This window comes from Cyprinodon variegatus, unplaced genomic scaffold (genome assembly GCF_000732505.1).
Source record: "Cyprinodon variegatus isolate N-32 unplaced genomic scaffold, C_variegatus-1.0 Scaffold880, whole genome shotgun sequence".
Taxonomy (NCBI): Eukaryota; Metazoa; Chordata; class Actinopteri; order Cyprinodontiformes; family Cyprinodontidae; genus Cyprinodon; species Cyprinodon variegatus.
Window position 1 is genome coordinate 263,809 of NW_015151333.1, and position 10,000 is coordinate 273,808.

A 10,000-nucleotide genomic window follows, 5' to 3' on the forward strand; every position below is an offset into this window, starting at 1 on the left:
TTTTTTTTTTCCAGGATGAAATTAATGTCACAGAAAGAAAGGCTCATTGCACAGCAGCTTGATAGAGGGATGGAAGGGGAGGCTGGAGATCCGAGAGAGAGAAACACGGGGCAGAGAGAAGATTGAGAGGGGGCGGAGGGGAAAAAAAGGAGCGCAAGGGGAGGAGGGAAAGGATAGAAAGATGGGCGTGCATGCTAATTTTATCATTCTGCTGATAAACTTTTCCTCCAGTAATCCTCCGGCTGGGACGTGACAACCGATAGGAGACAGGGATAGGCTCAGGAAGCTTCAGTCTGTGTCTTACCGTCATCCCGAAGAGAACCTTCTATTCTTTATTTCTTTATTCTAAGATAAATAACGATTTTGTCTTACAACTGTTTCTTCCTTCCATCTTAACGAGGTCTAGTGAAGCCATCCCATCCCTTTGAAAGGAACATGACAGCATGGGAAGTTGCAAAGTTTGCTGAGGTGGTGCAGAGGTTGCTTTGTGTGTGTGTGGAGTTGTGTGTATGTCTATATCCGGTCCAAGACTGTATGGGGACCAGAGCAGAATATACATGAACATAGTGCTTTCTAATTACCATTAATCCATGTTAGGGACAATGCATTAGAAAAAAGTAGTAAATTATTGTAATATATTGTATTTGGCAGAAAAAGAGAAATGTCATGCTTCACCAACTAAATTTTGGTAATATTATCATAGTTCCTAAGGCTGGCAACGCATTTCAATCTGATACGTTGGTTTTAAAAAAATAACCCATGGCCAACAGCCTAAAGAGATGTTTCTAAAACAACAGAAGAAGTTTTGAAACATTACAAGAAGACGGTTTTGCAACAACACAAGAAAAAGACGTTTTAAATAATTAGAAGAAGATAGTTGTGACTACCCAATCTGTACCAGATGTACGATGGCTACCATTGGCTCATTTGCGCGTGTGCATGCAGATATTCATCCAGGTCACCATAAACAATGTAATCATGGTACTAAAAGTACTTATTGCTGTCCTTAAATCACTAAAGAATGATAATGCACATCTTTAAAACTTATTTTATAACTTTTCTTAGACAATTTGATGCTTTTTACATTTTCTCCATTAAACTGCTGACGTGATGCAGTGCGGTTAAATATAATTAAACCATGTTTATCTGCATTTTAGTTTGCTTTCTTTAGGTTACGCACTATATACCATAATGTTACCATTAGAGGAAAAAAAAAAAAAAACTCAAAAAGACCAGATTTATTAATCTGAAGTCGAAAACGTTAGCGCCCGGAAGTAGCGTAGGATCCTAAATCCGGTTCAGATCTGGCACAGACAAGTGATAAAAACAGAAAGGATTTTATTGCATTTATTTTCTAAGGAAATACATTATTAACCTTTAACACATTATAGCTTAGTACGCTTACCATTTTTAAGGAAGGAAAAACTAAATTTGGTATTTTTTTCAAAGTAAAATTGAGGGCAACCCGAATGTATTCCTGGTTGTGCAAATGAGCTGATGGTATGGATCGTCCTTCTGGTACAGAATGGGTAGTGACAATGGTTTTAAAACAAGAAAAGAAGAAGTAGACATTTTTTTAAAAATTTGAAGAAGAAAAATAAGACGTTTTTAAAACATTAGAAGAAAACTGTTTGAAAAAAACAGAGGAACAAGATTGATACAAATATCAGTTTGAGTGGCTATAGTCACACTAATTATCGTTAATATTAATGTTCATTTTGAAATAACCTAAACTACTGTCATGTTTTGTTTCATGGTAATTGAAACTTTTTTTGTTAATCCTTGTGTGGCCACATTATCTAATTAATGAGGCATAAACAGAGCATTTGTCATGTCCTGCAAAGGTTTTCATGTTTTGCTATTCAATATCATTTTATTTTTGTGATTCAGCTATTAATGACAAATGATTGCACACCTTCACTTTATAGTGCCTTGTCTTGTATGTTTGTTTTGGCAAAAGCAAGTAAAAAGTAATCGGTAACATGTCACAGATGGTAAAATTGTAAAAAAAAATATTACTTTCTATCAAAGATAACTTTTTATTTGTAATACATTACATTTTTGAAGTAACTTCAACTCTGCTATTAATGATATTTCCTATTAATATTCAACTTATATCACTAACATCTCTACTGTGTTCTGAAATGTAGAAATTATGTTTGTCAATCATGGCAAGGAGGCTAGAAGCAATGCTTTTGAAGCTTTGTATTTCTGTTCTGACTAACTAACTAACCAACTAACCAACTAACTAACTAACTAACTAGGTATACCATCAGTATAATCCTGTTATTATTGTACAAACTGGAATGATAAGGGGCCCTTCTTCAGTTTCTAAACCCAAAAGATCGGAACAGATAAAATGTCCTACTCTAAAACACCAGTCAAGCATCAAGTAGAAACAAGTATGGGAGGGGCAGTTTTATTATTCCCTGTTTATAACAGCTGGAAAAAAAAAAACGGGCCAGCTCTTTAAAAGATAGAAAAATGTAAACAATGTTTTAGCCTATAACCTTCTTTTTTACTTGAAAATGGTCCTACAGTTCAAAGAGCAAAGGTGAAGCACGGAGCCTAGCTAGTTTGATGGAAGTTAGCCACACACGCTAGCATTGCTATAGACATTAGCACAGCATTCCTATAGAAAATTATATTTAGATTGCTCTACTCATGTTTCCTCATGTAAACAAACCATTAACACCTATAAATATTCCATATGAGCCAATGGAATATGGTTAAATAAAAGTATATTTTACATGGCTAACAGCATAACTATAACATATAACGGTTGTTTATTTTGCAATCGACAAAAGTATCCAGCGTGTCATAGATCTGCCTTTATTTTGAATTGGCCAAACTGTTTAACGCCCCAGAAACCCAACTTTCTTGGTGTTCCTTTGGAAAAACGCTCCAAATAAATGCCTCTGGCTCAAATCAGAAGATGGCGTCATTTCCAGATCCAACACCTGACCACCCAGACAAATCGAAAGCAGTATGCCATTTGGGCCAGCTCTGTGTGTCTTTATATCACACGTTTCTGTTCGCTCCTCCTTCCATCTCTTTATTTGCCTCCAATTTGTCCCCTCTAACAGACTTACATGTGCCCCGTGTCCTCTGAAATCGATAACCAATCAAAGCAATTATTGCCCTTATAATCCCGCTAACACAACAAGACAACCACACACCACGTGGCCTCCTGCGCACACACACATGCTCGAAAGTACACGCTCCATCTCACTACTGGTTTAGCAAGCGCCATTGAGGATTATAGATACATAACGCCAAGTGTACAGATTAAATACGACAATAAAGTACTGATAGCCGAAGTCGTCCCTGCCTGTTGTATCGTTGAGTGTGTGCGCACGTGCACTATTACTATAACGGCATGCATGAACAAACACGATTTGTGACAAGAGCTGAATTACAATGAAGCCTCCGCAGAGAGACAGGCAGATAGAGCGTGTGTCTGAGGGTGTTTGTATGTGATCTGTTAAAGGGTGGATGAGAAGGAGTCCTCAACCCCCCCCCCACACACACACACACACACACACACCCCAGACACAATCGCCAGCACACACCCTCCCTTCCCTTCACATCATCCTGCCAGAAGGCTTTTATACTTGCTCCCACAGTCACCCTGTGCTGCAGACAAACGCCTGTGTGGCACTTAAACACCCTCGTTCGCAGACGTGAGTGCCTAACTGTGTGAAGAGCGTTTCGTGTGTCTCTTACTGTTGGCGTCGGATTCATCACTCTTGGGAGGGGTGTGTCCTGTGTATCCAACAGCGATCCTGACCATTCGCTCGGGGTTTCGTATCTTCTTCAGTCCTACAGAAAGAAAAGGAGAAGAGAAATAGAGGAAAACATAAGGGTTAATTAAAATAAAAAAGATTTCACTCTTCCCTTTCTTCTAACGCCTCTAAACTTCACGAGACGTATGCATGGGATGACCTGCTAACTTGGAATCGATTGCGTCCCCGAATCGATTGGCCACAGTAGATGCCCTGCCTCCGTGTGTGCGACTAACTTGTACCTAGGTTTTAGTTTCTCTTCTCTCCCATCATTTCTCTGTTTCCCTGACCACTGTTGCTATGATACAAAGTAGTCCAACCAGTGCAGAGGGAGATGGTCTTCCCGGCTATATGGTGGATGCCGTTCTCATGCCCACTCCTGGTGTTTGGCGCCACGCACACACCCACACACATAAACGCACACACAGATCTGCCAGGGAATGGAAAGAGTGAATGGCTGTCTCCTGGCTCCATGGCTAAGACTCATTTGGCTTTTAGTCAGCATGACTGAGACTTGTAAATCATTGCCTTAATTCCACACATCGCTGCAAATGTTGGAGTCGGTCTATGTATGCATGTGGGGAACATTTAGGCGCTACAGTTTTTTTTCTGAGCTGCCCATGGGCCTTCTGTCTCATCAACGCTTCTGGTCTTAACACGCAAGGGGACTCTCAACCCACGGCCTTCCCTTCGCCTCAGGCAACATGCTGCATGCTCGCTTGCATGCATGTATGTGTATCTTCTTTTGAAGTCTAGGATGCCAAAGGAAACAAAAATTTAAAAAAACGTTAGAAACCTACCATTCTCTCTATCCGTGTTAACTAAAAAAAAAAAATGCCCCCAAGAGAAATTCTGCTCTTAGTTTGGGGAGGGTGTTAAAACCTTCCTCTATCTAAAACAGAGTTAAGAAGGGTCAAATAATAAATTAGGCTGCATGGATATGTATCAAGTTTCAGATGAGAAAAGCCATCTTTAGCATTCGATATTATTCAATATGTAGGGGTTTCTGGTACATATGTTTGGGGTTTTTTTTATTATAAAATACCCCAGGTACTCGTGAGTTAAGATTAACGTTCTGAAACTGAACCCAAAAAAAGCACGCCTGTGTGATATAAGAGCACTTTGCTTCCAGACTGCAGGTTTTTTTGTGGTTCCTGGAGTTTCTAAAATTAGATGACGTTATTTACAGGAGTTTCTTCCCTGCAGAAACAGCTTCCAGCTTTGTCGGTAAGGTGGACACCCTTTCTTCTTTTAAAACTACTTTTAAAATGGTCATTTTTATCAAGATAACATTTTGAGTTTTACTAAGCTATTACAGTTATTTTTTTTACTTTTTTCTTCTTCTGAAAGAAGATGCAGTTTGCTTTGCACTTAACTATGAATCTTTCCTGAACAAATCTGATGAAAGAAGTAATGCCTCCCTCCAAACTCACTATGATCCCAGCACTTATATGTTTAGTTGTGTTTTGTTCCCAGATGAAGCCATAAACTCCAGCCATTATTTTTTTATGTATATTTCTAAATAAAAGTGCTTCTTTTTAATTTTCATTTCCAGCTTTTCTCTGTATGTTTTTTTTTTTTTTACTGACAGAAGTCTGGTCTGACAGAAGTCTGGTCAAACTAAGCTAAGCTAGGCCAAGTTCTGGATTTGAAAATATGAGAAATATTACAACATTTGCTGTGAGCCCACCAACTACCCAGTCAAGCTCCAGTATCCATTATTTTTGAAGGTATGTGCATAATGGTAAACTACAATAAGGTGATCAGATTTTGATTTGTGATGCTAGCGGCAGTTCAGTTTTTGCAGATCATGATTTTTTAAATATATATATTTTCATTATACAGTAATTTGGGAAATTTACGGGAGCACAGCGGCAAAGAGGGGTTGAACACGGTAGTTTCTCGACCAAAATGGGAAAATTGACAGCTATGTTCTGCAGGAGGTTCCTGCTTGATAAAACTAAGTTGTTTCTTTCCACTGTAGCCACATTTCTTTTCAAGAGGGTAGATTGATAAGATAATGATTAGATAAAATCGGGGTTTTTTTATGATAAATAACTTTAAACCAGTTTAACATTTTTGATCAAACTGAATCTGAGTAATAATGAGAAAAAAATAGGGTATAAATAAAAAAATATAAAATATTGAAATACATATTCTTAAAAGTTTATCAAACTGTTCTACAAAACGCTTCTGTTTACAAATAATGGAACATTGTTTTTTTGCATAAAGAAATCTCATAATTTGTAAGACCTGTGCTGAACTCAATTTTGGTCCCATCATTAGTTTTAAATACAAGTGGTAAACATACTGTAAGCTTTTAAGGCTCTTATTTTGAAATCATCAGCAAGCTTTCATTTAAAAGGGTAAAGTAGATAATTTTCCATTGCTGTGTTTTCCCAATTCTATGTTTTAAATTGCTTTGTTAAATAAGTATGAAAGCTTTTATTTTATAGTCTGTTCGGATTCTCTTTAGGACATCTAGCATAGATATCCCTTCAAATTTGGTAAATATTTTCATTAGGACACTAAAAACATTCTTCCATCCTAGACTGCTCAGCATACTCCTTTATCAGCCTCAAAATTAGATGGTAACTATGGAAACTTTACACATTTATAGACTAGACAAGACTATCCTTTGATTTGAAAATTACTTCAACTGTTTGTCAGTGGGTACATGTTTTTTTTTTTCTAGCAGATAAGTACTCCTGAATGTTAGTACAATTTGTGACACAGATTTTTTAGCCAAAAAACAAACAAAAACAAAACAAAGAAAAAACAAAACAAAACTGCACATATTGAAAGGTTGACAGGACTAGAGGCTGGTCGTCAAGGGAAACATATTTAGTCATACAGTTAATTTAAGGAGTTCATTATGGGGTTGCATGTCACTATAAATCAGGTCGTGTTAAATGCAGAATGTGGAAATCAACTTGGACTTTTAATTGAGCCGCAATGCTTTGTGGCGAGGTCTTAACGAGGCTGGTGGGATTTGTTCGCATAATGAATGACTTTGACTAAATGAATCCATCTACATCAATTCTTTTGGTTAAACATTAAAATGTCCTCTTTTATTAATTTTTGCAGTCTGCAGCAATAGTTATGAGTCTACATGTCTGTGTTGCTGTTTCAAAACAAACATGGAAGGTCAGATTACTCCATAATGAATTAAGGAGGTAAAAGTTTTTGTAAATAGTTTTCAAAGTTAAAAACATAATAAAGTTGTGAAATATACTTTAAATTTGTAAACAATAACCGCAAGTTTTGGACAGTGTGAGTTTTCTTACAAACCACAGCACCACTAGCCTCAATGACAAGCTGAAGACCAATAAGTTGGCAAATGCACTGATATTTTGTTATAATAATGCTGAGTATCTGTTTGGATTTAACAAACCCATTATTTCGAGTCATGATTCAATTTGATTGCTTTTCATTTCATTTAAGGGTTTCAAGCAAAACCAACTTTACTTGGGTTTGGCAGACTTTGTCAGAAAAACTAATGCTGCAGATCGCAAAGACTAACTCTAAATTGCTGCATTAGTAAAAATTTGAATATTTGCATTAGGAATTGAACCCTATGCAGTTACATTGATCATGAACTTATTATCTAGCATGACCTGACAATAAACAGGAAAGGCTACAATCACACTGTGAACTCAAGACATTCCCTGTCACCGTCTCACAATATTTTTGTGCACATATTTAAAAAAGGATAGATTTAAGTTTTTCATGAATCGATAATGGGTCATTCAAATCAAAATTGAAGTTTTTTAACCCTGCACAAGTTATTTTATTTGCTTTTAGAAGAATAAAAAATATTGATATTATATTTATCTTTATTTTTAAGATGAAAGATTCAGATATTCACTTGAAGACCCTATTATGAAACTTAAAATAAAAGCTCAAAACTAAGACCTAAATGTCTGATTATTTTTATACTCAGCTTAATTTTATGTGAAGTTCTGAATCATCAAGCTTATTTATAAATGAATAAATAATAGGGGATCCGTGTTATCAATTGATTTATTCATATATGTATTTATTCATTATGTAAAATTGGAAAATGCCACTTTACATGACTCTTGACTTACCCCTTCTACTTCCATCACAATTTTTTTTTTTTTGTCTATTCAAATCTTTTTTTTTTTTTTCTTTTTTACTGTTTTAAATCCAAGCTAATACAAAAATACTGCCTGATAGTTAGAGTTAAGTCTGTCTTGGAAAGCAGGGCAGCAGCACTAAATCATTAAACATTGTTTTTCTCGACAAATCTGCAGCCATAAAAATTGAAACTCAATTCGCCTCAGGGGCCATCATCCTTTATATAACTGTTTTTTTTTTTTTATCAGAATGCCAAACCAAGCTTACATTACATTCAACAGTAGCCAAAACAATAATATATATATATCATTTTAATAAATGAAAGAAGTTATTTCAGAGGGGAAAAAATACTCTTTTGTATTTTTTGTTGGAGGTGCCCTAATGCTCTAATTCAGAGGTCAGATTAGCTGACCGCGGTCCGGATCCAGACCCACCTGCTGACTAATTCAGACGCAACCTGATTTGAAATGTTTATAAATTACTGCATGTTGTCCGATGGCAGTGTCTAATTTCAATTGCGTCACTTCTCCTGGTTGTACGGTAAAGCCCTCCGGGACCAGGCTGCACGTGACGCCCATTAGCCAATGAGCTGTGTCAGTCTGGGTTGCTGCTGAGACACAGCAGGCAAATCTGTGGCAAGCCGGGTGATGGGAAAGAAGGAGAAAATGATGAGAAAAAGAGAGCAGAGAAAGTGTGGACTGCTGGAAGAACTGCTGTGAACTGGTGAAAGAAAAGTGAAACGGTGTCCCTCAAAGATGACCCTGCAAATTTAGAGTATGTTTGGCTCAACCTGCTGCTGTGAAGCAGGATTCTCCACCATGAACATAATAAAAAATAAATATGGATTCAGGCTCAAAATGAGCTCCTTAATATGTGCTTTAGAATGGCTTTGTCCCCATTCAAACCCAGGTTTAAAGCCTTGCAGGGCAGCCTGAAGCCCACTGCTCTCATTAAGCCATAAAAAAGAAAATAAATAAAATAAATGGTCAGTTTAGGTGTTTTATAAAATATGGGAATCAGGAAATTGTCTATACACCAAACTCAAAAATTGTTTTCAACTTAAAAAAAAACAAAAAACATTTAAGATTTTAAAATTGAAAAATGTTCTGTTTCTTTTTTATATTTAAAAACCTCATTTTTATTTCAGCGTTAAATTTAAAGTAACAATTTATAATTAATAATGTGTCCAGACCTTTACCGTTTGTAGATTTTTAATTGGCGACCCCTCTAATTGAAAGAAGGGCCCCCATAATTAAATTCCATTTAGGGCCCCCTACAACCTTGAACCGGCTCTGCGTTGCATGACCTAAAACTGACACACACACACACACACACACACCTGCTCACCCATGACAACCTAAAAAGCAGCCAGATTCTCCCCCTCAGTGCCTTAGCAACCATGTAAGCACACATGAAAAGCAAGGGGCAAAAAACATAAACACACACGAACGCAGAGAGGGTAAAATAAGGAATCTACCACCCAGAGCTCAGTTTGATGCTTTAAACGACAAACACGCACACAGAGAGAAAGAGAGCATCTGAATTCCTTCAGCGTTAACACTCTCATCCTTCCTCATTCCGATCCCTTCTAAACTCACATACCCAAAGCAACTCAAAGGTGACGCTATCGATCGCATTTAACTGAAATAAGATGAAACAATAGAATAAAAACTCCCCTATCCCGGAGTGGAGCGACGGGACAACTCTCCCTCTGTTCTGGATCCGCTGTCGGTTTACCGTCATCCTCGCAGCCTCTGCTTCAGCACCAGCCGCCGTGTTTTCGGGACAGGGGGGCCCGGAGGAGGAGGAGGAGGAGAGAGGGGGGGGAGGGAAGCCCCTCGCTGTTATCTCTGCTCCGCTCCGTGTCATTTACCTCCGTCCTCTCTGCTCCCTCTGAATCATCCACAGCTCAACTCAGAAATAATAAAAATAAATAAATAAAAAGAGCCCGTTATTTCTTACCTTCCGGCTTGTTTTCGGCAGCCATTTCCCCTCCGCCGCGCGCCTCATCCCTCCTCCTCCTCCTCCTCCTCCTCCTACTCCTCCTCCTCCTCCTCCTCGCCTCGACCTAGTGATGGGAGGGGTGGTGGCGGTGCTGGTGGTGGAGGGGAGGA

At 37.8% G+C, this 10,000-nt stretch overlaps 1 protein-coding gene across 8 annotated transcripts in view; it reads right to left on the minus strand.

Annotated features, from left to right (window-relative positions):
* The window catches only part of camta1 (calmodulin binding transcription activator 1), a 96,371-nt gene that overhangs the window by 86,263 nt on the left and 108 nt on the right, over window positions 1-10,000 (minus strand). For 3 of the 8 annotated variants that reach the window (XM_015397668.1, XM_015397664.1, XM_015397665.1), the window contains exons 1-2: window positions 9,563-9,706; window positions 3,727-3,822 (exon numbers count right to left, since the gene is read on the minus strand). In XM_015397668.1, coding sequence (XP_015253154.1) covers window positions 3,727-3,822; window positions 9,563-9,629 — 163 coding nt within the window. In that variant the 5' untranslated portion in view covers window positions 9,630-9,706. Of the gene's footprint in view, window positions 1-3,726; window positions 3,823-9,562; window positions 9,707-9,848 lie in introns of those variants that run through there. The other 5 variants (XM_015397670.1, XM_015397666.1, XM_015397669.1 and 2 more) reach the window with 2 other exon arrangements.